The 17498-nt window shown below is 31.8% G+C and overlaps 5 protein-coding genes across 11 annotated transcripts; 1 reads left to right on the forward strand and 4 right to left on the reverse strand.

Annotated features, from left to right (window-relative positions):
- Positions 1-1453: 1453 nt before the first annotated feature.
- LOC124947378 lies at positions 1454-4709 on the reverse strand. 5 transcript variants are annotated; one of them, XM_047489463.1, is made up of 5 exons: positions 3779-4709; positions 3209-3476; positions 2579-2833; positions 1769-1818; positions 1454-1677 (listed from the first exon to the last, which is right to left on the reverse strand). In XM_047489463.1, exons 1-5 carry the CDS (start codon positions 4004-4006, stop codon positions 1540-1542), a joined length of 939 nt encoding a protein of 312 aa, XP_047345419.1. In that variant the 5' UTR covers positions 4007-4709; the 3' UTR covers positions 1454-1539. The 5 variants fall into 5 exon arrangements, with proteins under 5 accessions (XP_047345419.1, XP_047345423.1, XP_047345424.1 ...); XM_047489467.1 differs by having other exon boundaries at positions 2579-2698; positions 3779-4460; XM_047489468.1 differs by lacking the exon at positions 1769-1818 and having other exon boundaries at positions 2579-2698; positions 3779-4452.
- A 4607-nt stretch (positions 4710-9316) lies between these two features.
- On the forward strand, positions 9317-11539 carry LOC124947376 (sideroflexin-1). 2 transcript variants are annotated; one of them, XM_047489462.1, is made up of 5 exons: positions 9317-9478; positions 9613-9896; positions 10030-10206; positions 10548-10936; positions 11046-11539. In XM_047489462.1, exons 2-5 carry the CDS (start codon positions 9739-9741, stop codon positions 11288-11290), a joined length of 969 nt encoding a protein of 322 aa, XP_047345418.1. In that variant the 5' UTR covers positions 9317-9478; positions 9613-9738; the 3' UTR covers positions 11291-11539. The 2 variants fall into 2 exon arrangements, with proteins under 2 accessions (XP_047345418.1, XP_047345417.1); XM_047489461.1 differs by having other exon boundaries at positions 9336-9896.
- On the reverse strand, positions 11536-12778 carry LOC124947379 (39S ribosomal protein L2, mitochondrial). Its single transcript, XM_047489469.1, has 2 exons — positions 12523-12778; positions 11536-12312 (listed from the first exon to the last, which is right to left on the reverse strand). Exons 1-2 carry the CDS (start codon positions 12755-12757, stop codon positions 11624-11626), a joined length of 924 nt encoding a protein of 307 aa, XP_047345425.1. The 5' UTR covers positions 12758-12778; the 3' UTR covers positions 11536-11623.
- A 162-nt stretch (positions 12779-12940) lies between these two features.
- Positions 12941-13689, reverse strand: LOC124947380 (neurophysin 1-like). The gene is made up of 3 exons (XM_047489470.1): positions 13553-13689; positions 13206-13410; positions 12941-13144 (listed from the first exon to the last, which is right to left on the reverse strand). The coding sequence occupies exons 1-3, from the start codon at positions 13673-13675 to the stop codon at positions 13023-13025; spliced, it is 450 nt and encodes a 149-aa protein (XP_047345426.1). The 5' UTR covers positions 13676-13689; the 3' UTR covers positions 12941-13022.
- Positions 13690-13818: 129 nt separating this feature from the next.
- Positions 13819-16176, reverse strand: LOC124947373 (rRNA N6-adenosine-methyltransferase ZCCHC4). Of its 2 annotated transcripts, XM_047489456.1 has the most exons (5): positions 15996-16176; positions 15342-15886; positions 14570-15269; positions 14134-14511; positions 13819-13960 (listed from the first exon to the last, which is right to left on the reverse strand). In XM_047489456.1, exons 1-5 carry the CDS (start codon positions 16057-16059, stop codon positions 13956-13958), a joined length of 1692 nt encoding a protein of 563 aa, XP_047345412.1. In that variant the 5' UTR covers positions 16060-16176; the 3' UTR covers positions 13819-13955. The 2 variants fall into 2 exon arrangements, with proteins under 2 accessions (XP_047345412.1, XP_047345411.1); XM_047489455.1 differs by lacking the exon at positions 13819-13960 and having other exon boundaries at positions 14007-14511; positions 15996-16172.
- Positions 16177-17498: the final 1322 nt, after the last annotated feature.

A 17498-nucleotide genomic window follows, 5' to 3' on the forward strand; every position in this document is an offset into this window, starting at 1 on the left:
CCTGTGACGTCAATACCTCTACAACTCAGTAGCAAGTGTGAAACAGGATATTTACACAGTGTGTATTAAAATTGAACGAGTATGATACTTTTCAATTGTTTTCACTGTCATGAATTAAAAATTCCTTGTGAATAGTTTACGCTTTCCATTAACATAAACGTAAACAAAAATAAAGTTAACACAACAACGTGATTCACGTTTGTGACTCCCGTCTCAAGGAAACACTGCATTATATAGAAAATTAATTTATGTTTGTTTCTATTTTAGTCAATCAAGCAACTGTCATGAAAGCAAGCATATCATCATTCATCTTACTCATCTTTTTTCTCTTTGATACATCTACTCGATCTATCGATATTCACCAAGGAAAAGAAAAGAAGAGAAATACAAATAGAAAATCAATGAAATAATAGCAAGTCTTACAATATAAATAGATCTTTTCCCAAAATAAATCTTTTATCAAAGCAGAAGCCACATGAACAATAAGCCGTTATGTTAATGCGGCTTTTTTGTTGAACTATAACACAGATAGATGGTAACGGTCGACTTGCGTGAACGAGCTCGGATCACGTATCGACATGTATGCGACTTCCGATTCCCCGCCAATTTGCCAGAGACTCAATCATCGTCATTAACTATCGTTCTGTGTCGTGGTAACGAAGTTGAACGAAGAAAATATGAGGAGAAGGTAAACGACAGCAAGAGAAAGGGAGTATTCATTCGATCATGGAAACGATTGAAGAAAGAAGGCAAATCGCTTCGAGAAGTCATATAGGAGCGTACATTGCAAGGTATAATCGTAAAAACTCAGAGCCGACAAGCAAGAACGATAGAGACACAGAGAGCGATAACGGTGTTTCGATCGGTGATGCGTTGGTTCACGCATGCTTTCGAACGAACCGCTCGAGCGAGTTTATCAAGACGAAGGTAAAAGAGGTGAAGAGAAAAAACAACTAAAGAGGAAAGGAGAAAGGTAGAAGGGAGGAGTATTGAGTGTATATCCAAATCTGTCAGTAGGTCACTCGGCACCAGGGGCCAACATACCTCTTGCCCACATTGTCGACCTTGACCATCGACCTCAAAACTACACATTGTTATCGAAACTACACAAATCGCTCTCGCTTCTTCATATACGACCAATACTTTATATTTTTCAATTGACTGTCTTTTTTTAAATTTAGTTAAATATGAAAAACTTCACCTATAACATTTTAATAGAAATCCGTAGTATCTGCAAGTCCGATTGGTAACGGTACTAGCCGAGAAAGTTACTTTTTTACGTATTATCATCACGTCGACCCGCTTAACGAAAAAATAGAATTCAATGATGAAGAATGACCATTTCTATCTTTTTCATTCTTCTTGTATATATATAGGATAATACAGAAAACAATACCTCATGGAAGGAATTACAAGTCAGTGATATAAATAAACATTTTATATAGATTGTACATTCTATGTATAAAAAATATATTTAACAGTTTCAACAGTGGCACCGAACATATTTGATCGTAGAGATTGTTTTCTAACATAAGATCTTCACATTTTATTAAAAATACAGTTATCTCGTTGCCGAAGTTCATCCGTAAGGATTGCGATATCCATGATAGGCCGGATAAGCCAGATGACCTTGAATATCATTCCTATGTGCCCAACCAGTGTCTTCGTGACCGTATCCTGAAAACGAATATATTATTAGATGTGATCAAAATGAAACTCAATAGATCGATTTCCAAGTATCGATAGTTGATTCAATTACAGAACCTACTTCGAATTTGGAAATGTTGCCCATTAAATTCATTCGTGTCATTAGATAGCCTTTAATTAGAAACATTACATTATATTAGAATACATTAAACGCATCCGATGCTTGATGTCACAGATGAGATTTGCACCTACTTAAGCACCGTACGCTAACAACTTCTTTTTTACGCCTAGTTTAACTCGCCGAATGTATAATAAAACGATGCCAAAAAAAATACTATCCATGAGGTCACCGTAAATTTAGATTTTATTGAACGAAATAACAATTAAATATTGCCATCATAAGTAGTGGAAGTTAAAATATTAAAAATAAATAGCAGTAATGTTATGTTCTAGGTGCAATATGAATACTTGACGTTCTCAAGTAGAAGAACATTTTATCAAAAAATATGAAGCAAAAATAATTTAACTATCTTATGCCAAGAACATTGCAGTTTTTTTAACACTTTTGTTATTTCATAGATACCAATTATAATCGTTGGATGAATTATTTTACAATCTCGATGGGTTGAGAAACGATACAAATGATGTTTCTTTCAAATGATAAAAAAAAATGAAAATTACGAGAGAGGAAACACCATCGTGTTTTATTTTAAAGATTGTGTAAAAAAAGATTAGTAAGGTCATCGACGTAGAGATCTTTCTGTTTTTACTTTTGAAAGATCTTATGTCTTAAATGGAAGTAAAAAGTAATTAGCTTTTTATTAAATGCTTTGAAAAATGTTACCTCTATAAAGATATGCTTATTAGCTATATACTTATTCTTGAATTTACTTGTAAATGCTACATATATACTACACGTAGAATTAATTACCAGTCGGATAATCAACCGGTGCTTCAGCAGCAGTGGCCCACGTGTGATAAGAATACACTGGATGTGTTGGAACCTTGCAAACCTTAAGATGCGCCAAAATAGATGGTGCGATCAGAGAACCTAAAACGAGGAGTTTTTTGATGAAGTGAACGCCTAAGAAGATTGGAAGCAGCAGCAACTTTAATTTGAAGAGATTCAATAATATAAGGAGCGGCAAGATCAATGACTTCTTCTTTTTAAAAATACGCCAATCGCCTGAAAAGATGAAAGATACATTAAAATCGAGAGCTGTTCATTACTTCCCGAACGATGTTGAATGATTCAAATAATTATGATAATTAATTTGAACGGAATACGAGCCAATTTGGATTCAGTGTATTATTATATAAAATGTACAGTTCAGTGGCTCGCGGTAAAATAACCTCACTATTTTACTGATTATAGAAAAGTAACCTGCAAAAATCCGCTATTCCGGATCTGCTATTCGGACGAACAATCAGATTTGAAATTATCGAAGTAAACAATTTAACGATTTCATATAAGTAACTCAATTCAACAATGGGTACTATTTTAACTAACACAAATGAGCCTCTACCAATGATTAAATATTCTTTTCTAGATGGAACTTACCCTCAGCCTCTTTCCTCCCTTGTATCTCTTGTAATTCATCTTCGTCCATTATCATCGGCCCACTAGTAAAACTTCTGCCATTCGTAGGATTCTCGATCGTATAAACGACCACACGTTTCGTCAACAAATCGTTGACATTCTCTCTGAGAAAATCTAGAGTGTCAAATATGTTTCTTTTGAAAGCTCGAGGACGAGGTAATTTCGGCAGTAAAGATTCCTGCTGCATCGATGATATCCTTATGATTCGAAATGGTCCATAGGTGAATTCCTAATATCGTAGAAAAATAATTGTAAGAAATATCTATAATTCGGTCAATCGATCAGAGAGATTTAAATGATAAATGCTGCGAGATCATGATTTTATCATAGAAATTTTCGAAAACATTTCCATAAAGGTTAACACATCGCGAAGTTATCATTGATGAAAGGAAAGTGAGAAAGGCATGAACGCGTAGCAGTTACGTGAGAAATCAAGATTACCATAATTGTAAGTTCTGCAATAAAATTTCGTGATCAGAGATTGAGATCCACGCGAACAGATCGTCATCTTTTTCCTTTCTAGAATCTTACCTTTTCTTTGACAAGTTCGTTCAGCCATCTGGCTACTTTGTACTTCCCACAGCTTGCAAAATCTCGCTGAAGACTACAGTCAAGCCGGCATCTTTCCAAAAACGTGTTTGAAGAGTTAAGGTACGTCGCGGCACAGATCTCTGTGAAAAAAAGGAATAGAAAAAAAATAAGAAGAGGCCTGGAGAGTGTCGAATAACAACAATCGGTGCTTGCTTCTTCTGTCAACATTATCGTTATCTTTGTCTATTTCTTCTGAATAATCACGATCAACTGTTATTTCGAATGACACATGGAACACAGAATCGTCTCATCGCGAATTGCTCCTAAATTCCACTTTTATGTAGCGCTAATTTATTATTCTCGATTAAATTACAAATTCAAGAAATAAAACCGGACACGTCGAATCCGTTAAAACACACACAATTCCAATTAAATCCAATGCGATAATGTTACCGAGGTAAAGCAGAATGCGAGATAAAGCGCACAAGTTTACTGACAGTGCTTAGAAGGTGTCTTGACCATTTATACGTCGAGCATTTAGGTCGGTGGGGGTAACGGTCCACGACTTAGATAATGCTACATCAAGATTACGCCCAGAAGCGGCCGTCATTGCATCTCTAGATGCGCCATTGCACGGATACGTAGATATAGCAAGTACGTAGATCGGTGTCACACGATCTATTCATCTTTCAAAAACTAATAGAATACATCGATTTTCATTGATATCAGAATAATGAAGTACTAAAAATCATTAACAAACTATGTTGCAAATTTAAAATTCCAATATCACAAAATCCAATCTTACAAAAAAGATTCAAAACATAATTATTTCAACAATGTAAGTTAACTTACGACAGAGATAATAAAATAATAATTTAATTTCTGTTGAAAATTATTTATTTACATAGTGCAATTTAGTTCGTGACAAAAATAACGAAGCGAAGTGTTACGCGAGAACGAGAAAGATATTTTTTCACAATGAAAATTCCTGCGTAACGGTAAGCGTTGTCTGCGCGACCACCGAAGGGAGTCCCGACGATTACCGGATAATCAGAATTCATCAAAAAGAAAAACTACAAAAAGAAACACAAGGCGGACTGTATGAATTTATCATAAATATACCTGTATGATGCGTCCCATTTCATTATATTAAGCTGCTGGAAAATCGTTGTTGATTATCCTCGCCGAATGTTCTCCCGGATGTAATTACATGGAAACAATTACGAGTCTTTCTTATCTCAGAAACTGTATTTTCGACATTAAATGAGACTTAACGAATCTATTACATTTGAAATCGAATCTAATTCCATATCGACCTGAAGACGTCATAAATTGTCGAATCGAATATTTTTCAAATTAACAGAAAAAATTATCACGTCAGAAGTGACGACATAGATTAATAATCACCAATCAACCTCTTTCGAAGAAACCGGTTTATAATATACTCCCAATCACTCAGCGTAAGCCATACTTCAATAACTTTGTATCAGCTTTCTTTTGTTTTTGTTGGATCACGCACATACTGCTACATTTGATCAATATCTTTTATATCTTTTTTATTTTTTGAAAACTCGTTCTACTATGATAAATGTTTGATGTAAGACTACTTTGTATTTTGTTTTTAGTACGTTCACTTCATTTCCGTTTATAACAGATATCAAATATAAAACGATTATTATTCGAACAAATTTTAGAACTCGGCCGAGTTTGTCTTGGAAATTTGAAGAAGTCCTGTCTTAAAACAGCCTTAGTGAATTCATTTAGTCCAGTATTTTAAGAGCAAGCAATCAGTATTAAATATAGTTCTTCAGAAATTTTGCAAAGAAAATTATATGGAGCTGATAATAAAAATGAATTTATAGGAAAAAGTTACAGGAATTATTATATTAAATGTATTACACGAAATATTAAAGTATACAATCAATATTACGTATACATCTACTTTCAGTAAAATTTATCAGATTCTTAGCCATAAATTCCTAAGAAATGGAACTTCATCATATTAAATACTTTGCAATCATCTCCAAAAGATCTCGATTCTAGAAACAGTGATCGAAATAGATTTGCATAGAACTATTGATCGTTAACAGGGCTCGCATATCTAATCAGATTCATTAAATCCTTTCCGCTATCGATGTGTTATTGACAAAAAAGAAAAGCATTATAAGAAGACATAAAATCAATGAGTTCACACACATATTTTTTCAAATTCTAGAATAACGAGATAAAAAATAAATACCGGTCAATCTGTGCTCGACAGGATAAATCTTTGAACACATAAACATATACATACACATATTACATACTTACGTATATACGTGCTCGCGATATAACCTGTTTACCCCTTTTTCATTGACCCAGATAAATTGTTGTGCCGTTCTTCATTGTTGCAAAATATGAATCTGTTCAAGATCATATTAATATGAGAGTACTCTGAATCATGGACAAGAAATCAGTGATCAATTCAAAAATTCATAGAGATTTCCATGATTTTCGAATAGATCAATTAAAAGGTATTAAGATAATACTAAATATACTAAACATTACGTTAGAAAAAGAAAAACTCGATTGATGGATCGATAACTAAAAAGTTAGGTTTATCCACAAACATTACTCATTACAATCTCCGAACTCATTTCAGCATCTTTTCACCAATTGGTAGGAATCAAGTCGTTTATTCGAATTGAAAATTATGAAAAAACGTGTGTAAATCTCTAATTATATAATCGTCGTAAAAGATAATTAAGAAAGATTCAAGAATTGAAGCGAGAGTCGATAATATATTATTCGATGTTATTTGTTCGTTTACTTTATTTCATTCTTATCGATAGTAATACTGAATATCGAAAATAATACTGAAGAAAATAGCTGAGCAGACTTTCATCATATCTGGAGCACTTTTTTATAATTAATAATTATTGCAATTAGATTTAAGAGTTTTTGTTACATTTACAAGCTTCTAAATGCATCTGTATTGTGTTATGTCTCCACTGGTATCAACATCCTGGTATACTTATGACTAGATGGTGTAGAACGATTAAAAAATACCTCGTACCTGATAAAAACGTTTATGTCTGGTGCAAATATCTCTTCGTCTCTTATTCTTTTCGCTGAACTTATAAACACGCATTCCGATAGTCTAGATCAGTGCACGGAGTGCCAATGTTAAAACCTATTAAAAGGAAAGACACGTCGTGCTTCGTGAAAGTTATTCTCCTTATTTAAAAGGTCTTATCGTATCGATATTTTTAATGTAACGTGTCAAAGAACAGATACATCAGAAACGTGAACTCCTTTCAATGGTATTCTTAACACTATAACTTGTCCTTTCAAAAAGAATTGCAATGAATGATTGTTTCAAAGATCTTTTAATGCCGAGAAAGCATGTAGTTATCTGATAATGAACCGATTTCGCCTGTCTTGTCTTTTACTGTTCTTAAGAACTAACGGTTTCACATTCAAACTTCATCTTCTTTTTTTATAATTATAAATCTCGCATGAAAAAGTGGTTCTTGAACTTCTTTAACTTTTGACACCTTTACATCTACTTACTTGCTAGCCTATATTTAGAAATTCTCTGTAATATTTTAAATTCGATACTTAAAATATTTAAAAATTCAAACTTGTTCATGAACTAACATTTTTATAAGAAATTATAAATATTATCTTATTCTACGATAAATGACTTCTTTCGTGCTAATCCTATAAAATTTCTACCGCTTTCCTATCATTAAAGATTGAACAAATTGGCAGGACATAAATTTTTCTCTCAATAAAATGAAACAAGATAGCGACGTAGAATTTCAACGACACCGAGCAAATTTTACCTTGAAGTAAACATGATTCTAACAAGATTCTTCTTAATGGAACACGCTTTGTCGTATTTCTACTGTATAATTATGCATAAAAAAGAGTTGAAGCAAAATCGAACAAAGAAATGATTCCATACGAATTATTATTACTTGGATGAAAGTATACAAATAGTCATAATAGGAAAGAAGTAGATTGTTCGATTTTTCATTTTAGATATAACAAAGTAGTATTGTATTATTCATATTGAGACAAAGCATTTAAGATGACATTTTATCTATTTGAGACTTTATTTATTTACTGTACGTCACCCACTAAAAAGAATCATCCCGTTAGAAGATTTATTTCTCTCTTAACATTACATTTTATATATTTCTTCGTTAGACAATTATCGCAATGATTATTATTTTTCGTTGGGTGACTTTAAACAGAGCTACATCTAGAAAGTAAGGCAATGTACTGTTTAACACAAATTATCCGTTAATCTTATTCGTATTTGCTAAAGAGACTCATGTCTTCTTTATTCATAGTTATTTTTCATTTAACATTCTTATTCATTGTTGCATAAATATTCGCTATGAACAAGTATTGGAAAATATTGCCATATCTCGGCAGTGTTATTACTTGGAAAAGTCTTGTCAGGACTCGCGACGTGTACATACATAAATACTTCGTTAAAAAAAGATTTTCAATTCAATATCAGCCCGTGTTATGAAGTGTAAATCTTGGACCTATATTATAAGTGGAAAGTCCGATGGAATCCGTTCTCTGTCAGACAAGTTGTATTAGCACTTACAGTTAAGTGTGTTGTAACTTTCCTACAGAAATTTTCTTGTTCTTTTCTTTCTTGAAAATCACAAATATGTTCGACAAGTTTTTTGTATAATGTAAGTATGTAAGATTTTTAAAGATGAGTTTTAAAGTATTAAATAAAAAAAAAAAATTTACAAAATTAATTATAATATGTATAGAGAGAATGATTAGTTAATAACCAATGACAAAACTTAAAATCTCTCAAGTTTACATTAGTAAGTTTTAATTAAACTGTGATACTCAGAGATTGTTGCTAAAAATTCTAATTACAGTATTCTATTTGAGGTCAACTTCATTTCATCATGGTATACTTTACATTTATATAAAAATTTTATCCGTTCGCCAATATTATGAGATAGTTCATATTCTTTGATGAATTTACCAAAGTGTTTTAATTGCATTAATCATAAGCGTTTACAATTCTGCGTATACTTCAACGATCTCATGACTTTTAACATTGTCAACACTGTCATAAATCTCGCTCTAACATTCACAAATATTACGATACAATCAGATTTTAAAATCGGCCAAAAAAATTTAGACCTACTTCACAAATAGCTATAAATATCTCCTTTTTTGAAAACACTTAAGCCCGATCAATGACCTCGCTCATAGTTATTACCAGATAGTCGAAAAGATAATATACAGAATTTTATAATCATTTTTGATACAACGCGATCGCCTAAGATATCAAAAGAGGCCATCAATGATTTTAAATAAACTCCAAAAAGCTTCGTTGTGAAAAATATAAAATTTCATATTTCATTGAAAAAGCCTAAAAACAATCAGAGAGAATGATTTTAAATCGAATATATCGACTCTCGGAGCACTACCATCTCGCGGAATCACGACAAAACGCGTTTCATGTGTGCGCTGATTTGCGCACGCGTCCACATCTTATCGATGAGGAATGCCTGGCTCCAGAAGAGAGAAAGAAAAAAAAAAGGAGAGGGAAGCATGAGTGGACTCGGGTAGCAATCGAGAGTGGAATAGCGAGAGGAAGAACGGGGGTTGGAAGGAAGACAGCAGGACGAGAGAAGTGTTCCAGTCGGTGGTCAACCGTGTTCGATTAAATAAGTAACGTCTGTTTTGTTTGGCTTTATAACACGTTTAATATATTTTTTCTTTAAAGACATCAAAGTCACAAACAGACACTAGCAAGAGACAGCTTCTAACTGATTTCTTATTGTTTAAATGTAAAAAACAAATAGGTGTTAAGAGAGAAAGAGAGAAAAGGAGAGAGAGAGAGAGATTGAAAGGAAGAGAATATCCGTAGTTTAGTGGGGATAACAGTATCAAAACAGGTAGAGTAAGAGGTACGGCAAGGAATAATCAAAATGTCGAGCGAAAAGAGAATCGACATTGAAAAACCATACTGGGATCAAAGTACTTACCGTGGAAGGGCATTACACTTTCTGACAGTCACCAATCCTTTGAATCTTTTCGCATCTAACAAAGCGCTCGAGCGTGCTCGAAATATCGTCACGAGATACAGGTAATCTTTTATATGATTTTTTAATCTTTTATTTAATTTTAAATAGATTTAAATATAATGAATTATCTGTGTTGATTTAGCTTGACTTTGTGTTTATTTTTAATATCTAATATGGATTTATCCCATAAAATAGGAACGGAGAGACTCTCGCGGAATTAAGCATCAACGAAGAAGAGCTATGGAAACAAAAATATTTGTTCGACAGCGCTTATCACCCGGACACTGGTGAAAAAATGATATTAATTGGTCGTATGAGCGCCCAAGTGCCAATGAACATGACTATAACCGGTTTGATGATGACATTCTACAAGTACATATGCATATGAATCTGTGAAACGGTTTAGAAAATACACAAGAGATTTTCACTTGACGTTTGGTCAATAACGCGACAGTTCGAAAGTAGCGATAAGATTCATTACGACTTTTGACCTGTTTCCTTTCCGTTGTCGGTCATTATATGTAAATGGAGAATACATAAGCGAAGAATGAAACGAATCGATTGGTTATCAGCAGAAGTATTTCACATCACGATGGACAATAAAGATATTTTCTTTCTCATTAAATAGATTTCGTCAAATAGATTTTGTTAAATAAATTTTGTTAAATAACTTTACTCTGGGTCATTAGGTGAAATTATTTTTTATTCAACAGATCAACACCAGCCGTAATATTCTGGCAATGGTTCAACCAATCCTTCAATGCTATAGTAAACTATACGAATCGCAGTGGTAAGTCTCCAATTCCAAAAGAAACATTAATTCAAAGTTATATCAGCGCAACTGGAGGGGCAGTGATAACGGCCCTAAGTCTGAACAGACTCGCACGACGTGGCCCGGCCTTGGCCGGTCGTCTGGTTCCTTTGGCCGCTGTGGCTGCCGCAAATTGCGTTAACATTCCATTAATGAGAATTACCGAACTTCAGAATGGTATCGAGTTACAGAATGAGTCCGGCATAGAAGTCGGCAAAAGCAAGTCAACGGCTCAAAAAGCGATCGCAACTGTCACGTTATCGCGTATTCTTATGGCTTCGCCCAGTATGAGTACGATGATAGATAAATATATTTATAATCTAGTCATGAGAGACAAATTTAAACTTACAGAATAATAATCAAATATATATAAAGATAATCATTTTATTATTTATTACAGTAATTTCACCAATCATAATGAACTACATAGAGAAACAAAATCTATTACGAAAAGTTAAGTGGGCTTCTGCACCGATTCAAGTCATTATTTGTGGAATTTGTTTAACGTTTGCGACACCACTCTGTTGTGCTCTTTTCATTCAACGAGTACCGATCAGTGTGGACAAACTGGAACTCGTAGTACAAAAAAAGATACGATCTCAAGATCCCGCCATTCAAACAGTCTACTATAATAAAGGCTTATAAACGAACACGTCTGTAATTAGGAATTCAACGAACCGCTACGGATGGAAACACAACGTCTTAATTAAAGATATATCAAGCCACAAGTAACACAAAAATACATTATAGATTAAATAACTAATTATTAGCCGACTCTGGAAGTGAAAGAATTATACAAAAGTTTATACCGTCACTTATGTATATACTATTCAAAATTCGAATTATTCAAGTTCAAAAAAATAACAAAGACAATAAAGAGAAGACTTCAATAAATATAGAGGAGTTTTTATTATTCGAATGTGTATATATACACACACACATATATATGTATCATAAAATTAATATAAATTTAAAGAATTAATTAAGACCAGGTATATTACAAACAATAATTGTAGATTTTGGAGGAAATTCACCGTTGACGCCTAACTGTCTAAGACGCTTTGGTGGTTTTATTTTCCTTCCAAATCTGCCAGTTTTTCGTTGCCAAAGACCACTTCTTGGACGATTACCCAATTCGCGATTTTTTTGAGCGCTACCGATTGGTGTAGAACCATGTAAAATATTCGACAAACGTCCTATCGTTGCCATACATCTATTGTGCAAACTAAACTTTCTCTTACTAGGTACTTGCACAACTGTCCTATCCAGTCCATCCGTGCCAATTATCGTCCCTGAGGTCCCAGCCGCATGAATAAGACTTCCTCCAAGTCCGGGATACTTTTCAATGCAGTTCACGATAGTACCGATCGGTAGAGCACCCAAGGGATAAGCATCGCCCTCATTTGCCCTTACAGGATTACGCGGAATACCTTTGTGTGTTTTTATAATATCTCCAGGCTTCATATTTTCTGTCGCTAAAATATACTTTAATTCGTCACCCGAACCAACGAGTGCGACGAAGCATGTTCTACAACCATCCTTGAAAACCTCGAGTACCTTTTCCTCTTTTGGTTTTTCATTCAGATCAGTCGGACCATCTCTTGCCCATTTTATCCAATGGTACTTGTGTTTTATACCACCACCGATACCCTTAACTATTACTCTTCCTGTAATTAGAAACAAAAATTCAATATATAAGAAAAATATCGTTCGAAATGTTTAAATTGCGATTAAAAATTATTTTTATTGTATAATTGATAGAAATATCTAACAGCAATAAAACTTGTTGCATATATTCGTCACTGCATACACAAGAGGAAAATAAATCTATAAGAATATATATCTATATATTAGCTATATCTATAAAAAATATTTACCTGATACAGGATCTCGACCGGCTAAATTAGTAACCTGCAGTGGTTCGATCGTATATTCATCTTTGAAATGTACAATTCGCCTGTAACTTGTTCCTGGAACACCTGGTTCTGGAAGTTTAAGTAATTTCCATTGATTTCTTCTAGGTTGTATTTGGAACGATACTGATGTCGGATTAGCCAAAGAATTAAATATTTGTCTTCCGACAATACGTTGCAATAATGTTATGGCAGACATTTTTAAGTATAATCAAACGTATTGCCCTCTAGAGAAAGAATAGTGAAGTCGAATCGTATAAAGTCAATTATCCATAGAACAAAACCCATTTTTAATATTAGTCGATAACATAGGGAGTGATAGGAAATGATATTCGAGGAAGGAGTACTCCAAGAAAGAGAAATGAATGAGTCTACTAATGAATCAGTTTCATATATTATGATACATCTTTATTAAGTTACTTTCTCTCATTACATTAGTTTAAATACCGAGAAAAATATAATCATTACTGTGCTACTTTGTTGGAGATTTCAATTTCTCCGAAAACCGCGTTTAAATCAGAATCAATTTTTCGATCATTCTCCATATTATCTAAAAGTCGGCAGTTCGAGTCCATAAAACACGATTCTGCAAATGAATTAAATAACATGACAAAATATAAGCAATATTTTATTTAATTTAAATATACCTTGCGAACAACAAATTCCACTTGCAGCACATCTTCCTGTATTTTCACGGCACATTGCGTAACCCGCAATGCAAGGATGCGTATAAAGACTTTCTTTTCTACATCTGTAAGTTTCTGATGTGCCGATAAAACAGCCGATAGTAGACCCACAACAAATATGAGGCCCAAAACACTGACCCAATCGATTAGGTCCACAAGAAGGGCACTTACAATTAATTGTTTAAAAAAATAATACAATTAATCCAGTATAAATTGATACTTTATAAAAGTAAAAACAATTTCTTATAATTCGATTAATAATATTAATTTGATAACTCTGTGAAAACTATATAATACTAAATACTTACTTCTCTTGTGAAACCTTCTAAGGGTGCAATATCTCCCCTCTTTCCGCCACGGGGGCAATTCGTAATTAAACACGCCGAAGATAAAATAATGAAAGTAGTAAATATAAGAAGTTTCTTCATCATGTTTTCAACTAAATTTCTGGCCAGACTATCTGAACAATCTGCTGGATGTACGAAGACGAACTGCGATAAATCGTCCACACAGCAATGTATTTATATTGTTAAATCTGTAATATTTAGTATTCCGTTGTGCTTTCTACAGATATTTTTACAATAAAGCACTCTACGGATTATGGAGATGAAATCTGCGTACGCATATTCTTATAAAGAGTAGTATTCCTTTTACTGGTTTCAAACTCGAGAAAATGTACTTAGACATTCAGCATTGTTCGGAAATAAAACTTCAATCTACAAACATATATTCGCAATAAATCTTTATAAAGAGAAAAAATGATAAAATTTATTTATAAACTTTATTCTCTCTCTTTCTCTCTTTAGAAATATGTAACATTAGTATGTCTATCAGATACTACTAATATCTTCGACCTTTATTCTATTAACTAATTTTTTCTTTGCTTTACCCATTTTATTATTCATATGTGTTGCACATAGCTTAGTTTGCCTTAATTTTATTAATCTGTTAAATCTTTTTAGAATTGGAGATTTAAATTTATAGCTAGTTATTAATTTCTGTTGTCTTATTACGTATCTTCTCTTGATATCAGCAACTTTATTGTCTGTTGTTTCCTCACTAATTAATGATTCTTTTCTTTTAACCTTCCTTTTTCTTATCAATAGTTCGCTTGAATTTTCATTAAAATTAATACTAGTATTTGTACTTTTCTTTTTCTTTTTCATTACAATACTATCTTCATTAACATTAATCTTACGTTTCCCAAATTTTTCCAATTTTTCTATTGGTTTATCATTACTAGCTTCGCAATTTTTGTTTGTATGACCTAGAAATAATGTGAATTATTAAATCAAAAAAATACATTGAAACGTAACAATACATACCTAATTTTTTACATTTAAAACAACATCCTGAAATTTTAGGTTTATTATTGCATTTATGTTTCTCTAAGAGACACCTTTTACAAGTATTACAGTGCTTCCAAGATGGTTTAACACAACGCTCACATAAATTGCAATGTTTGTATCTTCTTCCATCTTTAGAAGTGCAATCTTTACATTTCTTGCAGTGTTTATTTTCACTAGAAACCCACTTTTGACATTTCTTACAATATTTATAGCCATCAGATTCAGGAAGTTTTAATAAACTTAAAGGTATGTTAGTAAATATTCTTATTGGTGATCCATATTTTCTTCCAGTAGAGTCTGTTTTAAAAAGTGGATGATTTTCATAATCTACTTTGTAATCTAACATTTTTAAGTCTCTTAAACCACCAGTAACAGAAGGTGGATTTGATTTTTCTCTCATAATAAATTCCATAAAATATGGAAATATAAACATAATCTTCAAATCATCATTGTTGCCCTCAACTTTGTTTAGCTTCTTATGAAGATCAGAAATCTTCTTTATAGTTTGAGATATAAGTTCTACACGGCCACCAAATGGTGGATCGCATATTAAATATAAATCTTTACCTTTGTTTTGAGTAAGGAAATCTTCGAATACAAATTGAGCATTTTCATTGAAAAAATAATGATTAAATAAATTGTACCATCCATAACTTAAAGGGCTAAGAAAATTATGCTGAAAAGGAATAATTACTATTACTAAAAGCCACATTATCTCAAGGTTAATAGTTTTATAATCTATACTTACAAATCTCCCATCTATATCAAGAAGTAGAGATGACAATTTATCCTCCAAGTTTTGAGAAATATATTCATGTATCCTAGGAGCACCAATGCAAATAACTTGTTTAGCTTTGAGTTCTAATAACATGTTTATTATATCTTTTACAGATTTTTTAGAAAAAAGATATTGAGCTTCCTTTTTGGAATTTTCCAAAGGTTTAAGAACTTCCGTTGGATGATGCATTTGATGATCCGTTAAACCTACCATTGTCAGATGATCATTATGCTTGTTTCTTTCATTCATAAAAATCAGTTTTTCACAATCATGACAATAAGACCGGTTATTTGGACTGGTAGCCAACAACGTATTAAAACGTATAAATAATTTCTGGTGATTGTAGCTTTGAGCAATTTTCTTTTTCTCTTTTTCCCATATATCTTGTTGCAATTTAGTTAATTTTTCTCCGTATTTTAAATAAAATCGACATAATTTTCTGTCACGACAAGCGGAACAAACATAAAATCGTTCCAACGTACCATCAATATATTTTCCGAACAACACAGTTGGGCCTACGCAAATAAAAATTTCGATACATTACGGTTATATAATTAATTTCTAACGATTTTGTTTACAGAACGGCACAATTAAAATATGATTTTGATAATTTCTTTAAATTACCATGTGCACAATGTGGATGTTTATCATCTCTCCAAAAACATTCGAGATTACGTGTCTTCTCCATTATCAAAATCTAACGAATGAACCTAGTCACAAACCTAGCTAGAAGCTTTATGCTTCACTACATACACAAACGATAAAGAATAGAAAGCAAGTGCATACATACAGGGTGTAACAGAATAAGTGGGAAATACTTTATTTTTTAATAGAAATAAACTTTTCCATATAATTTTATTACTAAAAATACTGTTATAGATATTAATTTAATTTACTAAATTAAATATGCAAAAAACATATCAAAATGGTTTCGTATGATAAGTTTAAAAAAAAATTATCATACGTATAAAGTTACGTGTTATATAAAAAATTAAAGTACACATTAAATTTTTGATAATATTTATCGAAATTGATGTTGAAGCCACTTGTGCTTTCGAAAGAGTCCAAAGTAACATATAAAAAAATAACATATCACTATCTTACAATGTATAAGAAAAGACATTGGCTACATTCAATAAAATAAATAGCTTACGATTAGTAAGCGTTTTACGAAACGCTGTCAACAGCGTATAATTTATGAGCGAACTTTTTTAAACTATATGTTTAATGCAAGTGTTTATGTCATGATCAGATGCATCACCTAGATTTTTTGAATAAAAATATGAAGTAACTTGTTGAATAAATCGAGAAGTCGAAAACTCTCCAAAAAGTACTCAATAGTATATTATTTATATTGAATTATTAAAAACGAAAAACATTAATAATGGATCTAATGCTATTTATCATATTGAATGAGGACCTTAATCAAAATAAAACTTAAATTAAACTAAATAAACCATATTATTTCTTATTTATCCTTATATTCTATATACTAACAATTATGATCTGCGTACGTTCTCTAATACAGAAATTAAACATTTTAAAATATCATTTCTTTTTTCTTAAATTTTATTCTATTTTTCGTCTACTCTAACATGCTTTTACATAGATTATATAGTACTCTTGATTTAGTAGCTTTCTCTTTTAAGTTTTTGAAAGGATGCTGTTTCGATAAAATATCGAGAATAATACTGTAAAATATAAATAAATACTCCCTAAAATTTCCAGTTTGCAATAATATTTTTTTCATAATTATTACTACTCTCTATGATATATATGCATCAAAATTAAATTTTATACATTTGTTTAGCCAATTAGAAATATATAAATTACCTCCTATAGATTCTTTTATACGCCTTTTGAATTAAAGTTTTCTATTATTTCCGACTTTGCATTATCAATAACCGAGTATTTATATGTTCGCCTATTTAGATTAATGTTAATGAAATTGAAACGAAATCTTCCTGATTATTTACAATTAACATTAATGACATTAAATAAATTTAAATTAATTAATATTAATTATTTAAATTGTCATTATTATACGTATATATAATTCTATTTTTCTTTGCTTATATTTTTGATACCTCATTTTTTAATTAAGAAGATTTTATAACGTGTTGTGAA

This window comes from Vespa velutina, chromosome 2 (assembly GCF_912470025.1).
Source record: "Vespa velutina chromosome 2, iVesVel2.1, whole genome shotgun sequence".
In the NCBI taxonomy this organism is placed as follows: Eukaryota; Metazoa; Arthropoda; class Insecta; order Hymenoptera; family Vespidae; genus Vespa; species Vespa velutina.

Coding starts and splice junctions, on each gene's coding strand:
- LOC124947373 (XM_047489455.1), bottom strand. CDS start 16,059: ATGGAGAAGACACGTAATCTCGAATGTTTTTGGAGAGATGATAAACAT. Junction 15,270..15,341: donor TTGATATAGATGGGAGATTT/GTAAGTATAGAT, acceptor ATTCCTTTTCAG/CATAATTTTCTTAGCCCTTT. Junction 14,512..14,569: donor TTTTAAATGTAAAAAATTAG/GTATGTATTGTT, acceptor CATTATTTCTAG/GTCATACAAACAAAAATTGC.
- LOC124947379 (XM_047489469.1), bottom strand. CDS start 12,757: ATGTCTGCCATAACATTATTGCAACGTATTGTCGGAAGACAAATATTT. Junction 12,313..12,522: donor CGGTCGAGATCCTGTATCAG/GTAAATATTTTT, acceptor TTCTAATTACAG/GAAGAGTAATAGTTAAGGGT.
- LOC124947376 (XM_047489462.1), top strand. CDS start 9,739: ATGTCGAGCGAAAAGAGAATCGACATTGAAAAACCATACTGGGATCAA. Junction 9,897..10,029: donor AATATCGTCACGAGATACAG/GTAATCTTTTAT, acceptor CCCATAAAATAG/GAACGGAGAGACTCTCGCGG. Junction 10,937..11,045: donor TATGGCTTCGCCCAGTATGA/GTACGATGATAG, acceptor TATTTATTACAG/TAATTTCACCAATCATAATG.
- LOC124947378 (XM_047489463.1), bottom strand. CDS start 4,006: ATGTTGACAGAAGAAGCAAGCACCGATTGTTGTTATTCGACACTCTCC. Junction 1,819..2,578: donor ACCGGTTGATTATCCGACTG/GTAATTAATTCT, acceptor TTCTAATTAAAG/GCTATCTAATGACACGAATG. Junction 1,678..1,768: donor GCAACATTTCCAAATTCGAA/GTAGGTTCTGTA, acceptor ATTCGTTTTCAG/GATACGGTCACGAAGACACT.
- LOC124947380 (XM_047489470.1), bottom strand. CDS start 13,675: ATGATGAAGAAACTTCTTATATTTACTACTTTCATTATTTTATCTTCG. Junction 13,411..13,552: donor TAGAAGGTTTCACAAGAGAA/GTAAGTATTTAG, acceptor ATTAATTGTAAG/TGCCCTTCTTGTGGACCTAA. Junction 13,145..13,205: donor TGGAATTTGTTGTTCGCAAG/GTATATTTAAAT, acceptor ATTCATTTGCAG/AATCGTGTTTTATGGACTCG.